At 28.0% G+C, this 20,928-nt stretch overlaps 1 protein-coding gene and 1 long non-coding RNA gene across 2 annotated transcripts; one reads left to right on the top strand and one right to left on the bottom strand.

The window, feature by feature from the left end:
* Nucleotides 1–9,383: 9,383 nt before the first annotated feature.
* On the top strand, nt 9,384–11,373 carry LOC130968061 (uncharacterized). Its single transcript, XR_009081504.1, has 4 exons — nt 9,384–9,779; nt 9,866–9,905; nt 10,098–10,138; nt 11,059–11,373. It is a non-coding gene; the product is annotated as an uncharacterized LOC130968061 (long non-coding RNA).
* Nucleotides 11,374–15,047: 3,674 nt separating this feature from the next.
* Nucleotides 15,048–17,474, bottom strand: LOC130968060 (protein NLP9-like). Its single transcript, XM_057893146.1, has 4 exons — nt 16,691–17,474; nt 16,503–16,626; nt 16,092–16,361; nt 15,048–16,002 (listed from the first exon to the last, which is right to left on the bottom strand). Exons 1-4 carry the CDS (start codon nt 17,447–17,449, stop codon nt 15,416–15,418), a joined length of 1,740 nt encoding a protein of 579 aa, XP_057749129.1. The 5' UTR covers nt 17,450–17,474; the 3' UTR covers nt 15,048–15,415.
* Between the last annotated feature and the right edge of the window lie 3,454 nt (nt 17,475–20,928).

The following is a 20,928-nucleotide window of genomic DNA, read 5'->3' as shown; positions in this document are numbered from 1 at the left end:
ATAAAATTTGTGATGTGATTGTAGCAGAGCTTCCTGTTATGACAGATGGTGAATTTACTGTGGAAATGGAATTCAGTTCTAGGGAGGTAGTAATTAAGGCAATGAAATATTATACCATCCGCAAATGTGTCGATTATCGGGTGCATGAGTCAGAACCGACGACATTCTATACTAAATGCACCCAGTATGATGCAGGCTGTGATTGGCTGATCAGGGGTGATCAAAATGTCCAAGAAGTACTGTTGGGGGGTAAGGAGGTACAATGGTAGTCACACTTGTACTAGAGCCACCATTTTTCAAGATCATTCGAAGCTGGATTCCAACACAATTGCAGAAGCAATAAAGCTGCTGGTAGAAGTTGACCCATCTATAAAGGTGAAATCAGTAATTGTGGAAGTACAGTCAAAATTTAACTACACCATAAGTTATCACAAAATATGGTTGGCAAAATAGAAGGCACTGGAGTCAATTTTTGGAGGTTGGGAAGCTTCGTACGAAACTTTGCCAATATGGTTTGAGGTCATGTGTCACAATGAGCCATCCGCAGTCGTTCATTTTGAAACAATACTGCGTATCAGGGGAATGACTTGGTTCCTAATATTCGTGTACTACACCGAGTCTTTTGGAGTTATTACCCTTGTATTAGAGCATTCAGACATTGCAAGCCAATAGTGCATGTAGACGGAACTCATTTGTATGGAAAATATAAGGGTTGTATGTTGGTTGCAGTCTCACAGGATGACAATAACAACATTGTGCTTATTGCATTTGCGATAGTTGAGGGAGAAACATCTGATGCTTGGCACTTTTTTCTTAGTAACTTGTGACAACATGTTGTGACACGTGATGGTGTGGGCCTTATCTCCGATCGGCACGATTCCATTATTTTACTAGTCCAACCAATAAATTATTTTACCTGCACTAGGCACTGGACCATCATCTGGACCATCACTGTCGTCATCATCAACATCATCAGCATCCTCATCCTCATTCTCGTCCTCATCCTCATTCTCGTCCGGATGATCAACCGAATAGTCATCAGCCTCATCATCAACTGCCTGGTTGCTCTCTTGAAATAGACCCATCATAATACGACTGAATTTAAGCTCTGTATGATCCCTCCTGTGGCATCATCACTCCTACTCGAGTCAATAGAAAGTCTAACTCCGAAATTACCAGAGGAAGTGCGCTATCAAGGTCTCGTATCCAATGACAATCTATCTGGAGTAATCCCATTCGGTTGGGCCCTTTACTTGGTGGGAATGTCTCTGTAACCTGGATGTGAGTAACCTGGCACAGGAGCCATGAATCCAAGCAGCTGGCTAAATGAACTCTATTTACTTGATTCTTGGTGCGGGACACTCTAATACTGTTGATGTACTGGATATGATGGTGTAAAATAATCCGCATAATGTGTGTCAGGAATGTATGGTGTGAACTGCTCAGGCTCTTGATGTGCTTGTGTTTGTGACGGTTGCGGTGGCAGTTACGGTGGCAATGGTGGTGGCGGTGGTTGTTCTTGTTGATTCTCCTAATTATGAATAGGATCACTCTTCTTATTTTCTTGCGGTTTGAAATCTGACAGATGCAAGTGGTCACCATATGTATCTCGGTACCAATGCAAGTAGATTTCAAGCTGATGCTGTTATGGGACCATGTGCTCGACAAGAACATGACTATACCGATTCGTCCAATGCATAACCCAGAATGGGTGGGTTCTAGACCAATCTTGATTCTTGGGACCTGTCAGAACTTCACCGTATGCTTCACCTAGATCCCGCTCTTGATAAGGAACGCCCTGAGTCAAGCCAAATTGCCTCCTCAGTCTATTAGATACATGCCACTCAATACATTCAAAAGATATAAGCGGAACTGTGGCACTCTAAATAGTCGAATGCTGACGGATGTCAGGAAGAATCACGTCTGGATCGATCTGACCAATTGCATAAGCCTCCCAAACAAACTGCATACATTATGCAAGTAAAAGAAGATTACACACCGAATAATAATACGGGTAAACAAAAACAACTACTTATTTATTACAACAAACTTGTCATTCTTGCAGATCATCCAGTGCTCTCCTAAAGTGAGCAAGGCTACGAAATCTGTAAGACCGATTCTTACGATCCCAGTTACACCACTTGACATCAGACAATTCGTTAATTAACATTTATCAATCAAATTTAAAATACACTTTTTCAAAGCATTTAGTAATTAAATTTACCTATTTGCAATCGGAAAGAATTGAGAATTTCCAGGAATCGGCGCAATAAATGATAGACGGATCCAAGCCCAGGTAAGCAAAAGTGTCAGCGGACCATCAATCTCCTTACATTCGACACGAGTTTCTCTACACAACGCTCTATACAGGTGTGCCAAGTATGCCGATCCCCAACTGAACTGTATGATCTCGGCAAAGTTACGGAGTAACGGCAGAAACTTTCAGTGCACCCCTACCTCAGACTTATTTCCAAACACAACGATCACAAACAATAACATTATGTGATACTTCGCATACCTCTGAATTTGAATATCATCAACCAACACTAAACGATCTTTCAATCCTCGAAACCACGTCAACTTGATGAAACTTCCCGTACAGTCTGCCTTCCTAGGTGCAACACCAAACTGATCCAAGCATTCAGCCTCTAATGCCTCATAACTACTGAGTGTCGGTCCTATAACTGGCAGACCATTCGTCGGAAGACCAAGAATTAACGCCACGTCCTCCAGCGTCCCGGCACACTCACCAACCGAAAAATAGAATGTGTGAGTCTCAGGGCGCCATCTCTCGATCAGAGCATTAACTAATGTAGACTGACATTGGACAACTCCAATCTATGAAACATGATAAAAGCCGGTGTCCCGTAAATGCCCTTCCACTATTGGATTGTACCGATCCGGCGGCATGTAGTGGTCACTTTGCAACATCCACAAACCCTACAAAACATAGCCATAGACCACATTAAACAAATGTAACCTTCTTTAATTAACAAATTAAATTTGTATAATAATAATAATAATAATAATAATAATAATAATAATAATAATAATAATATAATAATAATAATAATAATAATAATAATACATTAATTATGTCATTTTCAACAATTATTATATTAAAAATAATTTTAATATTTATACTTCCAACATAACAAATAATAATCTTAGATAACTATTCTATTCTACTCTAACAACACATAATGATAAATCATTAATAAATTATTAATCCTTTATTGAATTTCTATATTACACTCATAAGAAAAATAATTAGTTCAATAATTTTGATATATCTCCTATATTATCCTCATAATAATTATTTATTGTCATACCTTAATAAAAATTATTACTACAATTAATTTATTACTAACAATTAATACTACTCAATTTATTTATTATCAAACCTATAATCTTAATAAAAATTATTACTATATTAATAACAACTTATATTATTTAATTTATTATTACACGTATAGTCCTAATTACTGCAATTAATAACAATTAATATTAATTATTTTATTATCATTCATACCTACACACTTTAATAAAACTTATTACCACAAAACAATTGATAACAATTAATTTATTATCATACATCCATAATCTTAATATAAATCAATATTACTACACTAATCTCTAACATAATCACTATAATTTATTATATTATTATTAATCTCTAACATTATTATTGTTATCTTAATTAAATCAAAATATTTAGCAAATCTCTAATATTGTCACTATATTTTATCACTGCTAACTTCTAACTAATATTATCACTATATTTTATCACCATTAATTTCTAACATTACTACTATTATTTTAATTAAATTAAATTATTTAAAAATAAAAACTTACATAATTAGGATAATCAAGATAATTAGTAATGTGGAGTTCTAAACGATTGACATTTTTTACTCTCTTTCTCCTTGATATTGTTGAAGGCTGATGGTCCAAATTTTTTTTCAAACCTTAAATTTTATCATTAATGGAGGTTGAAGATGATAAGATTGGAGAATGTTGAAACGAAAGTGAGAGGGTGAAAGGGATGAGGGGATTTCGGGCTATACAAGCAGAGAAAATGGGGAGGTTGCATGGCTGACGCGTGGCTTGGGAGTGCACAAATCGAACGGTCCGATTTATGTACCCGCCGAACCTTAAATCGGACCGTTCGATTACTGTTCCCAAACCAAACCATTCGATTACTTGATCACAGCTGTCACATGCCGGTAAAGTCCCATGCACTCCCATAAACTTGTTATACATTATGCTTCTCCCAATATTAAAATTAAAAAAGTGACGTAAGTCTTATCTTTCAAGAACTCATTTTAGATTATTGAACCCAATATTAAAAATAAATTATGATTTTCGCTTTTTCTTTTACCTTTCAATATAACAATTTCATCTATCATTACTATTGAACACCTGTCGTCATCATTGGCTGCCATCCTACTACCTTCTCCGATCATTCTAAATTCTAAATTTTATATACTAAATTTTTAATTTTAAGTTTTAAATTTTAAATTTTAACTTTTAAATACTAAATTTTGATTTTTAAATTTTAAATTCTAAATTTTATATTTTAAATTGATTTTATTTTATTTTATTTTTAAATATTATTTATATAAACTTTAGATATTTTTATTGTTTTTAATTTTAAATATTTTTTATGTTTATTTCTTTTTATTATTGACTGATTTTTAAATTAATTAACTATTGACTTGCTAGACTTTTTCTCTATATATTATCTTCTGTTGTAAAAAAAAAAAAAAAATCATGGCTGCTTTGGGATGGTCTAAATTGCTGAAGTAAGCGACCTCAAGAATCAATAAAGGATCCAAGACTGGCCCATAGAATTCTATAAGTTTCCATGCATGTGATGAGATGATTTAGATCATGAAATGAGATATATATGAAGGGATTATTATTTTATTACCATTATTCTTTTTTAATTTTTAGGCTTTTCATGAGCATCAAGAGACAAGAGACCCAATCCAATAATCCAAGCTTAGCTTACACGTGATGCATGCGGCTATTCAAGTTCACAAAAAGTGGTCAAAATATTACGTTTTGACTTGACCTTTGGAGGGTATACCCGAGGCCCTTGTCTATAGTTACGTAGTTTCATTCTCTGTCTCTTAAGCGCCAGCATACGTACAAAATTTTGTTCCGTAAAGTGTCTTGTGTCTCCTTACGGATTTTTTATTTAAATAAATAAAATAAATTTAGTAATTATCTAAATAAATTGTTTACAAAATAATCAACAACTCATTTCTCATTTATTTTTTTCTCTCATTTTATAAGCGATTTCAAAAAAACAAAAAATAAATCAATGGATTGTAAGTTTTTTCTTTATGTGAATATTAATCTAGTAAAATTATAATCTTAAAAAATGAATATTCAGCAAGAAGAAGATTGAGATTTTTATCTTCTTTCCTTTATTTTATTTTATTTTGTCAGATATTTTATTTAATTATTATATATTTTATGTATATCCTTGTATAACTAAATTTTTAAATTAGTGGGTGATCAAATAAAATATATATTCATATAAAACTGCAATTATTATTATTATTATTATTATTATTATTATTGTTATTATTATTATTATCAATTTAAGTAAATGTTATATTTATTTGTCAATTTTGATCTTTGCAAAATCTTAATAATATTTATATCTTCGTCCCAGCTCAGTTAGTGTTACAAAATAACATATAAATCATGCCAGGCTAAAGAAGGTCCCAATAATGTATAAATCGTGACAGTCTAGTGTGATTTACCCTATAAACATGTGAAACCTACAACCCTGGGACGATTTATACTCTATTTCTAACCCAAGAGACCCTGCCACGATTTACGTTTAATTTGGCTTACAAGTTCATACATTAATTGTCTTAGACTGAGATGATTCATGTTTTATATAACCCTATGCAACCTAGGATGATTTATATAATAATACTAAAAGGGTAATCACGTTTCAGAATCTGTTTCAGGGGAATCAGGTAATTTTGAACCCTAAACAATTTATTTAAGTAAAAAACCCTAATAAATACGAAAATAATTATCTTTAGCTCTTTTATAATATATTACTAATAGATAAATAGATTGCGAGAAGATAATATAATTATCCGAGAGATCTTTTTTTGTACCTAGTAAAATATCTCTCTATATTTTTTTGTTTTTATCTGTTACTTTTTTTTGCTCTGCAAATTTTTGGATAAACAGTACATCAAAAATAGTAGAGATAATAGTTATTATGCACTGTATTAATTTATATTATTAATTAGATTATCCTGTGAAAATAAAAACAACAAAATTATATGAAAACTTATTTACAATATTTATTTTAAAATATTGATGATTTTATACAAAAATTGGGATAAAAACAACCTAAAACTATTTATTTCACTCTTAACCGTAACTATTTAACTATCAATTTGAATAAAATATGAAATCAGTTTTTATTTTCTTAAAAAAAGAGTGTTAAAATTTAAAAATTTGTCATTTTTATGAGAACAAAACAAAAAAAAATAACAAAAATTTCTTACTTTTGATTGAGGTTTTTGTCCTGATTTTTGGAGCGATAATTTATTTGAGACTTTTTTTTATGTATTTATCTCTCTGTTTTTCATTCTAAATATTTTTTTCTCTATTTTTTTAATTTATATGTAAAGATATAATCCAAAAAAGAATCTCAAAAATAATTTTATTGTTATTTTTTATTAATTGCCATAGCATGTCTAATTAAACATACAAATATCATGAGTTTAATTTTATTATGTTATTTTAGTATCATATATATTTATATTATTATTTAATTGAATCATTCTTCTTAATATAATTATGTATATTGATATTATATTAATACAATATTATATAATTAAATATAAAAACAAATGATAGGTTTTTAAATATTTTTTTATAAAAACAAATAAATTCGAATTAAAATGAATCATTCATAGGTTTTTAATTATTAAAAACTTAAGACAACTTATATACCTAAATAAAAAAAACTTATGAATTTCATAGAGAGTTATAGATAATTAAGTTTTGCTGCAACATAGGTATTTTAAAAAAAAATCAAGAATTCATTTCTCATTTATTTTCTTTTTCTCATTTTATAATCGATTTCAAAGAAACAAAAAATCAACCAGTAGGCTACGTAAGTCTTCTCTTTGTGTAGATATTAATTTAGTAAGGTTGTAATCTTGAAAAACGAATACCCAGCAAAAAGAAAGATTGAGATTCTTGTCTTTTTTCTCTTATTTTATTCGATTTTTGCCAGATATTTTATTTAATTATTATATATTTTATACGTATCTTTATATAGCTAAGTTTTTAAATTAGTGGATGATCAAATAAAATATTTATTCATATAAAACTGCAATTAATTATTATTATTATTATTATTATTATTATTATTATTATTATTATTATTATTATTATTATTATCAATTTAAGTAAATATTACATTTAATTTGTTAATTTTGATCTTTGCAAAAGCTTAATAATATTTATATTTTATTTTGTTATTTTTCTTACATATATATGAGTTTAATTTTAATATAATTTTTTTTGTATAATTATCTAATTAATTGAATTCATGCATTTATATGTATTTTTAAGTAATGATTGTGAAAATTAATTATTTTTATTAATATAATCATATATGATTAGTTATCTATAAATTTTTTACACTAAAAAGAATAAAGGAGATATGAGATTATGTGAGAAGGGATAAAGAAATTATATAAAGTGAATGTTGATTTATATAGAGATATAATAAAGAGTAAATATAAAATATGAGAATAAATTAGAATTTAACTCAATTTACACCTATTAAAAATAATTTATTAACATTGAAAGGATATAGTAACCTATATAAAATTAAAAAATAAAAAATATAAAAAATAATATTTAAAAAATTCTATTAACATTGAAAGTATAGAATAATCTATATAAAATTAAAACACAAATAAAATTAATATTAAGACGCGGGTTCGATTTCGCTATCCTCTCTACCTATCAAAAACTTCTTTGGAAAAAGAAAGGTTTTTAGACAATTTTAAAATTCATACAAATGTTGGAATACTCTGAAATAGTGGATTCTATTCTCCAATATAATATAGACTTTGTATATAATATTAACTAAAATCATTTCAAATAATTATATATTTTAATAAAATAAAATTTTAGAATTATCTTTATTTAATTTTAATAGAATCTTTAAATAAAAATAATTCTATTAAATAATTTTTTTATTATAACTCATATAAATATCTATTTTGGAATCTATTTATTTTATAGAGAAAAAATATTTTAATAAAATACTAAATTGGTGATCCAAAAATAATAATTTTTTGAATTTTAAATCCTGTCTTCTCTATCTCGAACTAATACTTATTATAGGAGAAAGGAATTAATTGAGACCGATTCAAATCGGAGATACATATATATCAATATTTATATATAATATATAGTATATGCAGGCAAGACGTATTGGAATCACTTAAAATTTAATAATATTTTATTAATATAATATTATTATATGTTATTAAAAAATAAATAATAAGCGCTCTTAGTTCAGTTTGGTAAAACATGGGTCTCCAAAATCTTACAGACCTCCTGAATCACTTCGTCTGTATTGTAGAATTTTAGAAAAGAATAGTAGAATTTTAAAAAGTTAAGAATGAATCTAGAGCCACTTTAAACTGGCATGACACCATATTAAAAACTTAAGAAGTTAATAAATACGAAAATTACCTTTAACTCTATTATAATATATTACTAATAGATAAATAAATTGTGAGAAGAAAATATAATTATCGAAAGGATCTTTTTTTATACCTAATAAAATGTCTACTATATTTTCATGCTTTTATCAGTTTATGTAATTATCATATTAAAAATAAAATTGTAAAAAAAATTATAATTATATATATATTTTTTGATAAATTTTTTAAAAAATTAACTCTAATAACTATATGTTAATTATTTTTATGGAATGAAAAAAATTATCTAAAATTCAGCTTCTCCATATTAAAATTTTTAGATCCGTCCTTTCGATGTCTCTTTCTTTTCTAGACTAATCTTAAAAGTCTCGACTCAAAATAGAAAATTACAAGAGTTTCTTATGAATATAATAATCCCCTTTGATAATGCCATAAAAAAAAATTTAGATTGCATGGACTTAAATCCAACTAAGCACATTCAACATATTTTTCATTTTTTTAGTAACACCTACCCACCAACATTACAAACTGCAACAATTTTATAACTCACCAACCACATACATGCATATATTACATAAAGACACCTTATATTACTAAGTATCTATATCCTTTATATATATCCTTTGATTTATGAACTCCATAATTAACCACCTACTAGCTTTATTTAAAGCAATCTAATCCCATGGGCGGAACCATTTGTCCTCCTTGTATACCACTCTCATATGTTAAAAAATATGAATTTTATTCTTTGTTTTATTTTTTAAAAATCGTAATTCCCAGCTAATGTCATTTTTTCCTTCAATCCATTTAACAATATTTTTATAATTAACTATTATTTGCTATGGCACCAACTTTTTCTAACAAAAATTGAATTGCATCTTCTAATTTTTGGAGTATAATCTCTTCAGTCATGTTTGCTCTTGTAACATCAAAAGCTTAGACTGATTTTGGGGGGTTCACAAAGGATTGAACTCTTGAACTTTTGAATTTAGTGCTCTAATATCATGTCATGATACCACTCATCCCAAAAGTTTCAGCTGATGAGAAAAGGTAACACTAATGGTTATATCTCTAATACTCTATAAATTTCCATTAGCTCATCATACTTTTTCTTTTGGTATTGTACATTCCTAAAGGCTGACATTGGAATAGGAGATTGGAGGAGTTTGCTAGAAGGTAAGAAAACAATCAAGTCAAGTCAAAACATACAAGACTCTTGACTCAAACAATTTAACCCCATCAAAATCATTGTCGCAAAGCCCAAATCAAAAACTTATCTAGATTTTAGTTTTAATTGTATCAGACAGTTAATGAAAACACCAAATAATTCAACTTTTTAATCACAATTTGGCACAAATTATTTTTCAGATTCCAGACTCTATCTCGGATGAAGAAGACATACTTACCAGGTTAGAACTTGCAGTACTCAATCTTTTCGGCATATCCATGGCTTATCAGCCCTTGTATCTCTCATTAGAGCAATTATCAGAGCAGTAAACAAATGCCGTTGTACTCTTTAATTTGGTAACTGATGCCAACTAAAGAATAGAAAATTTCTATGGAAAATTTACAATTTTAACGGATGTACCCAAATATAATCAATCAGAATAATCAATTACTCATGGGATAATCTCTGCAAAGATGGTGATGATAGTGACAATGGTGTTGATGATAATGATCATGATAAACTTTAGGAGGATAGAATATATTCAAACTATGAAGCAGAAAGTATTGGGGATTTTACACCAGTTTTGTTTCAACCCTCTACTTCCATTAAAGAGGAAAGTGTTTCATTTTGTCCACCTACAACAAGGAAGGAGGTTTTGTGGTGCTTCAGCCAACCACAGAGAATATACTAAGAATGTTGTCAACAAACCTGCTTTACATGAATCATATACTGACGTAGATATGAGAGATTCATCTTGCATGTCTTGTGAAGGAACAGAACCCACCTCTACTAAGTAAAGCATCCAATACCTAGCCATCCAAGATGCTTGTGATAAGACAAGTATATTTGCATATAATGTTAGCTTGTAGCTCATTTATTAAAGGAGTTTGCCATAATTGAAGGCCTAGGTATAATCCAATTGAAGATGTTCATGACTTTTGCATTTTACCAGTTATGATGATGAAAATAACTTTTCTATTATTTATGCTAATTTGTCGATAACATGTTGTTTTACTTTACCATATGACTCCATTTTATAATGTGTAATTTTCAATTTTTCATCCATTACTATTTAACATATTTGATCAGTGTTTGCATCCTGCTATGAGAATTGTGTTATTGTGTAGTCAATCTTGATTCTCTCTTTTCTGTTTCATACAGAAAAAACATTCCTCATCTAGAAATACAGAAAGTTCAGTCATTCAAGAAGTTAAAGAGTTGGTTCCAGCCCTTCCAGATAGGTATTTTTTCGTTCCTCGTCTATGATGTATTGATGGCATTATTTTAAGTGTAGTAAACATACAATGTGATTTTATTAGTAAATTTTCTGTTTTGGATGGGCTTGGAATGCCACTGAGAAGAGAAGTAATGTGCGAAGTGCGAACACCTTCCCCTTTGAGTAGACTTTATTTTGTTCATCCACGGTTTAATTTATTTACTGGATTAATTTTTTTTTGGTGACTTTACTGGATTAATAAAATAGATAGATACTGTATAAAATATATAAATTAATTTAAAATTTAATATTATATAATTAAAAATTTATACATAATTTTAAGTAAAATTATAAAAATACTCAATTTAAATTTATTTATTTGATTTTATATTTTATATTTTTATTCTTTTAAGTAGTTATTTTTATTTATTTATTTTTCTAGATTATATTTAAGTATTATAGTACAAATATAAAATTGTTAGATAAAAAACAAGTTTAAATATAATATTGCAATAACTGAAATTAACATTCAATTTTTTAATTTTATTTAATAAGATTATGTATTTTTAATAATATTAGAATTAAATGATATTAAAAAATGTAAATGATTGAAATGAAAAAGAAGTGATATATAAATGATATAATTAATGACTACAATTAGACTAAAAATTAAAAATTAAAAAAAATTATAAAGGACATGATATATAATTAAAATTAATATTTAATTTTTTTAATTTTATTTTTCATGACTCACAATAGTATTATGTATTTTTAACATATCATAACTAAATGATATTAAAAAAATATAATTAAATTGTTGAAAGAAAAAAAAAATATATGAATGATATAACTAATGAATACAATTAAATTAAAAATAAAAAAAACCTTAAAAAATTATAAAGATACAGAGTTTTAGTAATTTATTACCTAATATATGTTTAGCAAACTAAAAAAAGAGTTGTGGTCAATAACCAAATTCTTTTAATATTTGTGTCAAATATTAGTAAAAATGAAAGAAAAAAGAATAAATGGCATGATATTATGTAAATAAAGAAGAGATAAAGACGAGATGTGAAGTGAATATTAATTTATATGGAAAATATAAAAAGAATAAGTATGAAAGAAGATGATAAATTATGTTTTATTACATAATTTATACTATTAAAGAGAAATAACATTAACATTGCAATCATCTAGTATCTTATATAAAATTAAAGAGTAAGTGAATATAAAAAGTATAAAGTAACCTAAAGAAAAATAAATGACATAAGAATGAGAAAGAAAATGAAGAAAAATGCTAAATTGTAATGCTATATAATAATCATAAATAAGAAAGAGTGAATGAATATATTAAAAGAGGATGAATTATGTTTATACCTAATAAAAAAATTATATTAACATTGAAGACATATAAGAGTAAAAAGTAAGAGAATATGAAAATTATAGAATAACTTAAAAGAAAAATAAATGTCATGAAAATGAGAAGAAAAATGAAAACGAATCTTAAAGCTATAATAATAGGGAGCCAATCACATAAAGACGCTTAAAACGTATTTTTGTAAAGATATTTTTTTTAATAATTAATATCCAACCTATATAATCGATCAAATTGTGTTATTTTTGTCAAAATTAGATGATATAAATTGGTTTGACCAAAAAATCAATAAACCAAATCTTAAACCGATTTAAATTAATATTTTTTATAAAAATGACTATAATTCCCCTATTATAAAAAATGACTTAAAAGAATCGACACAATACATCCCAGTTGTTTCAAAGAAACGCACATCCAGATCCAAAAAAAAAACTCTTTGAAAATAGAAAGATTTTTCAACAGATCTTTTCGTAGAGCAATAAAAAACTATATTAGTTGCATGACAATTCCAAAGAAACGCATCTCAAGATACAAAAAAAAATAAAAAAAAATCTCTTTGAAGAAGGAAAGACTTTTGGCTCTTCCAAAGAGACACACCTCGATTTCAAAAAAAATCGAAAAACTCTTTGAAAAAGGAAAGGTTTTTGCCCAGATCTTTTCGTAGGCAATAAAAAATTATATTAGTTGCATCTGGTTTTATATGCGACAAAAAGGTACCTCTAAAATTTAAAGGTAAATTCTATTGCCCCGTTATAAGACCGACTATGCTTTATGGTACGAGTGTTGGGCGGCTAAAGGGGAGCACGAACATAAATTGAGTGTGACAGAGATGAAGATGTTGAGATGGATGAGTGGTCATACGCAATTGGATAAAATAAGGAACGAAGATATAAGGGAGAGAGTTGGAGTAACACCCATTGTGGAAAAGATGGTTGAATCGCGTCTCAGATGGTTTGGACATGTGAGAAGAAGACCGATATAACATCCAGTCAGGAGGGTGGATAAGATGGAAGATGGACAAGGAAAGAAAGACAGAGGAAGACCTAAGAAGACCATCCATGAGGTGGTCAAACGAAATCTACATATAAACGGTCTCTCTATAGACATGATACATGACAAAACACAATCGCGTCGTTTGATTCATGTAGCTGACCCCACTTAGTGGGACAAGGCTTTGTTGTTGTTGCATGTCAGTTCCAAAGAAACGCACCTCGAGATCTAAAAAAATTCAAAAAATTCTTTAAAAAATGAAAGGTTTTTGGCCATTCCAAAGAAACGCATTTCAAGATAAAAAAAAACTCTTTGAAAAAGGAAAGATTTTGTAGACAGATCTTTTCGTAGGACAATAAAAAATTATATTAGTTGCGTGGCAGTTCCAAAAAAATGCATCTCGAAATCCAAAAAAATTCAAAAAACTCTTTGAAAAATGAAAGATTTTTGGATAGAATTAAAAGCTTATTCATCAATACAATCAATTTCTACAAAAAATTCAAAAAGTTATTTTTGTATAAAAAATATAAACGTTGGAATACTTTGAATTAGGTGGATTCTATTCTCTAATAGAATATAGAATTTGTATATAATATTAACTAAAATAATTTCAAATAGTTATATTTTTAATAAAATTAAAAAAATAAAATTTTAGAATTATTTTTATTTAAGATTAATAAAATCTTTAAATAAAAATAATTCTATTAAATAAAAAATTTTATTTATAATTCATATCAATATCTAATTTTGAATCTATTTATTTTACAGAGAAAAGTTATTTTAAATGAAATACTAAATTGGTGATCAAAAAATAATAAATTTTTTAATTTCAAATCATATCATCCCTATCTCGAACTAATACTTATCGGAGGAGAAATAATAAAAGATCAATTGAAATCGATTTAAATCGGAGAAATATATATATCAATATTTATATATAGTATATGGTATATGGTCAAGATGTATTGGGGTCACTTAAAATTTAATAATAAATATTATTATATTATTAAAAAAATAAATAATAAGCGCTCTTAGTTTAGTTCGGTAGAATGTGGATCTCCAAAATTTTACAGAATCTGATTCCATTCTTTTTATATTGAGAATGACAATGAAATAATTAAGTAATAGTGTGAATTTGACCTCTTTGAACAGTAAAATTCTAAAAAGTTAAGAATGAATCTAGAATCACTAAAAACTGACGTGGCATCATATTAAAATCCTAAGAAGTTAAGAATAAATATGTTATAATATGTTACTTATTACTTATAGATAAATAGATTGTGAAAAGATAACGTAATGATCTGAGAGATTTTTTTTCCTACCTAATAAAAATGTCTCTACTATATTTTCTTGCTTTCATCAGGTTACCTTTTTTTGTTATGCAAGTTTTTGGATAAATAATACACCAAAAATAAAAGAGATAACAGTTATTAAGCACTGGTATTAACTTTTCTTATTAATTAGATTATCCTGTGAGAATAAAAACAACATAATTATAGAAAAATTTATTTATAATATCTATCCTAAATTATTGATGATTTTATACAAAAACTGGGATAAAAGCAACCTAGAACTATTTATCTCACTCTTGACTGCAACTATTTAACTATAAAATTTTATAAGCTATTTAATTATAAAACTCATACAACTATGTATTTAACATTCTAGTACTTACTTATGACTATTATCCTAGGTTTGGAAAATAAACATTTTGAAGAAGCATGATCATGCTTCAAGGTCCTTTTCTCTTTGAAGAAGATTAAATTACAAAAAATCTTCAATCCAAATAACTCCAATACCACATCCAGGAAACTCTATAGAAATGTTTTCATCTAACTTGTGTGGCTAAAAGACAATGCTAATGAAATATGTTGACAATCTTGGATGTGTCATTGAGGTTATTTGGATCAAAAATTTCTTGTGGTTCATTGAATTCATCAACCGTTACTGCCAAGGCTGCTCAAACCACTAGGCATGTCGTGAACAAGTAATTTCACAGCACGGGTGCCAAGATCATCCAACATTTCTATGCAATCTTCCAAATCTGAGTCATTTACCATCCTCACCCATTCCTCTTCATCGTCGAGATACTTGAGTTGGAATGACCCGATTTGTAATTTCAATCTTGCTGCAACTTCTTCATAGAGCTGGAGACAACCAGCTGCAGGATCAAACTTGAAACGGATCAAATCTTCTCCGTAGGCAGCTTTGACAATAATTTTTGATCCACTATCAACACAAGGTGATTTGGCTTTCAAATGTTTCCGATTCTCAAATTTCCCAGAGGCAGATGAGCTGGAGCGCAAAATTGAGCAAGAGCCATTCGACGAGTCTGTCATGCTTGAAGTAGTGGGATTGTAATGCTCGCCGAGCTTGTCAGCCCCATTCAGATAAGTTTCCATCTCATCGGCAACCAGGGAGTTTGGACTGTGATATGCTATATCACACCAAGAACTTTCCAAAATAGAAACCGGAAAGGGTTCCTGCCGTAATCCACCATCACCCATGGCTATTGGCTTTGAATCTACATCAACAGAAAAAGCTTTGTTTTTTCTTCAACTCACCCTTGGAATTAGATATAAGCATCTCTGAATGCAGAAGCTAAATTCTCACCTTTGCTACCAGATGCAGGATCAGGATATTTTACAGAACATTTCTTCCGAAAAAGAGAACTTTTATGTGCATTAATTTCTTGGTTGCTTGATCCTACTGACATAAATCCCCCCTTGTAAGGATCAAACTTCAGTCCTCCTTCCACACCCTGGACCGAGTCGAGCACGGTTCGTATTTTCTTTAACGAACGATTAGCTTTGTTAATCTTGCGCGATGGCCATCTTGCAATTCCGTGTTGCCTGCATATCCTTTTCAGGGTGGTTGGGCAAACTGTTAAAGAAGAATAACTTGTCAATAATAATCATCTTGGTGTTTTGCACAAATATTTATCATCTATCATCTAACCCAAAATAATATGCTGATTGAATAAATTAAAAGAAATAAGCACGGACAAAGCTGTGGTAGTCTTACCACCAAGGCTTTTAGCCGCATCTTTAAGACTACAGGAGAAGTATTGCTGGAGAACACTCAAGCTAACATTCTTCTTCACTGGACTTCTCTTTTTCTCAATCTGCTTTCTTGATCCATTCATATCCTACAAAGTTGAATCATAAATTATAATAAATGATTTCTCAAATGAAGCAACTGTTAAGATATACCTGGTTATGAGCAGCTTCAGTTTCATTGTTTGTCATGGACATAGGTTGGACCGAATCAAGGTTACCATCCGGCGCCATATGAGAGCCTTCTTCCTTTGAAAACTGCACTTGCGAACCTTCGATCCCGTATAATTCAGCATCCGAGACTTTCCTCAAAGTCTGACACATTCTCTGCATAGTACGTGATAGATTCTCTAATAAAACTTGCTGCTCTTGACATCGATTCATATTGACAGGTAGAAAGAATTCTATTATGTAATCATCATCATTGGTATGTGTACTCCTTAGCCTGATTGCAACGGCGGCATTCAACTTATATTTTCGCGCATGGTGAACAAGGGGATATTCACTAATATTATAGGCCTTCACATCGGGACAGAAGAATGGACGATTTGATTGAAGAGCTTTCCCAGCTGCACCTTGCCCTTCCTCGAGATAATGTTCAACACACGCACGAACAAATCCTCCTACCACAATATCATTTATATAGCAAGCTGATTCTTCAATGCATAGTACAGTTTTTTCACCGGGAAGTTTACGCCCTTCTTTAGTCCGTATTCTTGAAGCTTCATCTCCTATCCCCTCACTATAATAACAGGGGATCCATGTCAATGCCAGTGGCAAACTATGCGCACGACACACAGCTCGTAACACATCAATTATCTCTGTTAAAGCTGCTCTTTTGTTATTTGATAGACACCGCACAGAAAATAACCAATCTGAGTAAGAAGTTTTTAAATCCATATGAAAATACAGCATTCTGAAAGTTCAACTATGTTTTTGCCTTTTGTCTTCTATTTATTGTTGTTGGGACGGTTGGGGGAAGCATGTTCTTTACAGTACCTGGGACATAGTCCGTAAATTAACTAAATGATATTAAAAAATATAAATTATTAAAAGAAAAATAAATAATATATGGATGAAATAACTCGCGAATACAATTATACCAAAAATTACTAAAAAAAATAAAGTATAATATTTTAGAAATTTATTAAATGGTATGATATTATGTAAAAAGAGAAGATAAAGAAGAGGTGTCAAGTAAATGTTTATTTATATAGAAAACATAAGAAGGAGTAAGTATAAAAAAAGAAGATGAATTATATTTTATTATTCAATTTATATCTATTAAAAAGAAATAATATTAACATTAAAATTATAAAGTATCTTATTTTTTATATAAAAATAAATAATAAGAGACTATAAAGAGTATAGAGTAACCTAAAAAAAATAAATGACATAATAGTTAGAAAAAAAATAAAGAAGAATCTTAAATTATAACACTATATAATAATCATAAGAAAGAGTGATTATAAAAGAGGATGAATTATGTTTATAGGTAATGAAGAGAAATAATATTAATAGGGAAGACATATAGTATCCTATATAAAAATAGAGAATAGGAAAATACGAAATTATAGAGTAATCTAAAGAAAAATAAATGTCATGAAAATGAGAAGAAAAATGAAAAAAAATCATAAACTATAATAATAAGGCACATGAAAAGTAGAAATAAAATAGTTAAAAGTAGTTCAATTAGAAACAAAAGAATTAAAAAGTAATTTAAGTCAAATCTTTTTTTTCATGATTAGTTGAGTTACTGTCATTTTCTATTTCACTTTCTTACTAATAAATACAATTATATAGTCATTTAGAACATATATTTAGCAAAAGTGATAGAAAAAAAAGAGATATAAAATTATGTGAGAAGGGATAAAAAAATTATATAAAATGAATGTTGATTTACATAATGATATAACAAAAAATAAATATAAAATATGAGAATGAATTAAAATTTAACTCAATTTATATCTATTAAAAAGAATTTATTAATATTAAAAGAATATAATAATTTATATAAAATTAAAAAATAAAAAATATAAAAAATAATATTTAAAAAATTTTATCAACACTAAAAATATAAAATAATTTATATAAAATTAAAATATAAACAAATTAATATATTATATATCAAATAAAATTCAAAAATATAAATATAGTCCAATAATAAAATTTTTCTCTTTGTGAAAGAAAAGACAGGGTTTCATTCCCACTATCTGCCCTTTCCCTTACTCAAAGGAAATAAACCCAATAAAAACCTGTTCGTTGCATGGCGGTTTAAAAAAATCACACGCACCTCGAGATATCAGCGCCAGTGGCAAACTATGCGCATGACACACAGCTCGTAATACATCAATTATTTGAGTAAGAAGTTTTTAAATCCATATGAAAACCCATCATTGTGAAAGTTCAACTTTGTTTATGCCTCTTGTCTTCTATTTATTGTTGTTGGGGCGGTTGGGGGAAGCATGTTCTTTACAGTACCTAGGACATAAGACGTGGAGGCGTAGTAATCCTTAAATTAACTAAATAATATTAAAAAATTTAAATTATTGAAAGAAAAAGAAATAATATAATATACAGTTGAAATATCTAGTGAATACAATTAAACCAAAAATTAAAAAACAATTGTAAAGATATTGTATTTTAAAAATTTATCACTTCATACATATATTTATCAGATTAAAAAAAATTGTGGCTATCAACTGAATTTTTTAAATATTTGTATAAAATATTAGTAAGGACGGAAAAAAATAAATAAATGACATGATATTATGTAAAAGAGAAGATAAAGAAAAAGTGTCAAATAAATGTTAATTTATATAGAAAATATAAGAAAAATAGGAGAATATAAAATCAATTTATTACTCAATTTATACCTATTAAAGAAAAATAACATTAATATTAAAATCATACAGTATTTTATATAAAAATAATTAGTAAGAGACTATAAAAAATATAGAGTAACCTATATAAAAAATAAAAAATAGGAGAATATAAAATTATAGAGTAATCTAAAAAAAATAAATATCATGAAAGTGAGAAGAAAAATGAAAAAAAAAATCCTAAACTATAATAATAAGGCACATAAGAAGTAGAAATAAAATAGTTAAAAGTAGTACAATTAGAAACAAAAAGATTAAAAAGTAATTTAAGTCAAATCTTTTTATCATGGTTAGTTGAGTTATTGTCATTTTCTTCTTCACTTTCTTCCTAATAAATACAATTACATAGTCATTTACTATATATATTTAACAAAAGTGGTAGGAAAAAAAAAGAGATATGAGATTATGTGAGAAGGGATGAAAAAATTATATAAAGTGAATGTTGATTTACATAGTGATATAACAAAAAATAAATATAAAATGTGAAAATAAATTAAAATTTAACTCAATTTATACCTATTAAAAAGAATTTATTAACATTGAAAGAATATAATAATTTATATAAAATTAAAGAATAAAAAAACATGAAAAGTAATATTTAAAAAATCCTATTAATATTAAAAGCATAGAGTAATTTATATAAAATTAAAACACAAATAAAATTAATATATTACGTATCAAATACAATTCAAATATGTAAATATAGTCCAATAATAAAATTTATCTTTGCCAAGGAGAAGACGCGGGTTCGATTCCCACTATTTGCCCTTTCCATTACTCAAAAGAAAATTCTGACTCTTTCTTAAAACTAATTAAAAACTATTTGTTGTATGGCGGTTCTAGAAAATCACACCTCGATATCCAAAAAGAACTATATTAGATGCATGGATTCAAAAGAAAATTCTAACTCTTAAACCTAATAAAAAATTATTTGTTGCACAGGATTCTAGAAAATTGCATCTCGAGATCCAAAAAAAAAACTATATTAGATGCATGGACCGCATCTCGATATCCAAAAAAAAACTATATTAGATGTGTGGCAGCTCGAGATAAAAAAAATTCTTGGATAGCACAATCACTATCACTATTATTATAATAGATGCATAACAGTTTCAAAAAACTCTTTGTAAAAGAAAAGGTTTTTGGACAACGCAATCACTATCACTATATTAGATGGATGACAGTTCTAAAGAAACGCACCAAGGAAAGGTTTTTCTACGGCGCAATCACTATCACTATATTAGATGCATGACAGTGTCAAAGAAACGCACATCGAGATAAAAAAAATCCAAAAAACTCTTTGTAAAAGTAAAGGTTTTTGGACAGCATTGAAAACTTATTCATTACCGCAATCACTATCACTATATTAGATGCATCATAGTTCCAAAGAAACGCACTTTGAGATTAAAATAATCCAAAAAACTCTTTGGAATAGGAAAGATTTTTGTATAGCATTAAAAGCTTATTCATCAACGCAATCAATTTCTACAAAAAATTTAAAAAGTTTTTTTG

This window comes from Arachis stenosperma, chromosome 3, assembly GCF_014773155.1.
Source record: "Arachis stenosperma cultivar V10309 chromosome 3, arast.V10309.gnm1.PFL2, whole genome shotgun sequence".
Taxonomy (NCBI): Eukaryota; Viridiplantae; Streptophyta; class Magnoliopsida; order Fabales; family Fabaceae; genus Arachis; species Arachis stenosperma.
Note: the sequence above shows the minus strand (reverse complement) of the source record. Positions and strands in the feature narration are given on the sequence as shown.

Excerpts from the sequence above, each read along its gene's own strand:
- LOC130968060 (XM_057893146.1), bottom strand. The coding sequence starts at position 17,449 with ATGCTGTATTTTCATATGGATTTAAAAACTTCTTACTCAGATTGGTTA. Across the intron at positions 16,627-16,690 it reads CTGAAGCTGCTCATAACCAG|GATATGAATGGATCAAGAAA; the intron begins GTATATCTTAAC and ends TCAACTTTGTAG. Across the intron at positions 16,003-16,091 it reads TCCTGCATCTGGTAGCAAAG|ATTCAAAGCCAATAGCCATG; the intron begins GTGAGAATTTAG and ends CTGTTGATGTAG.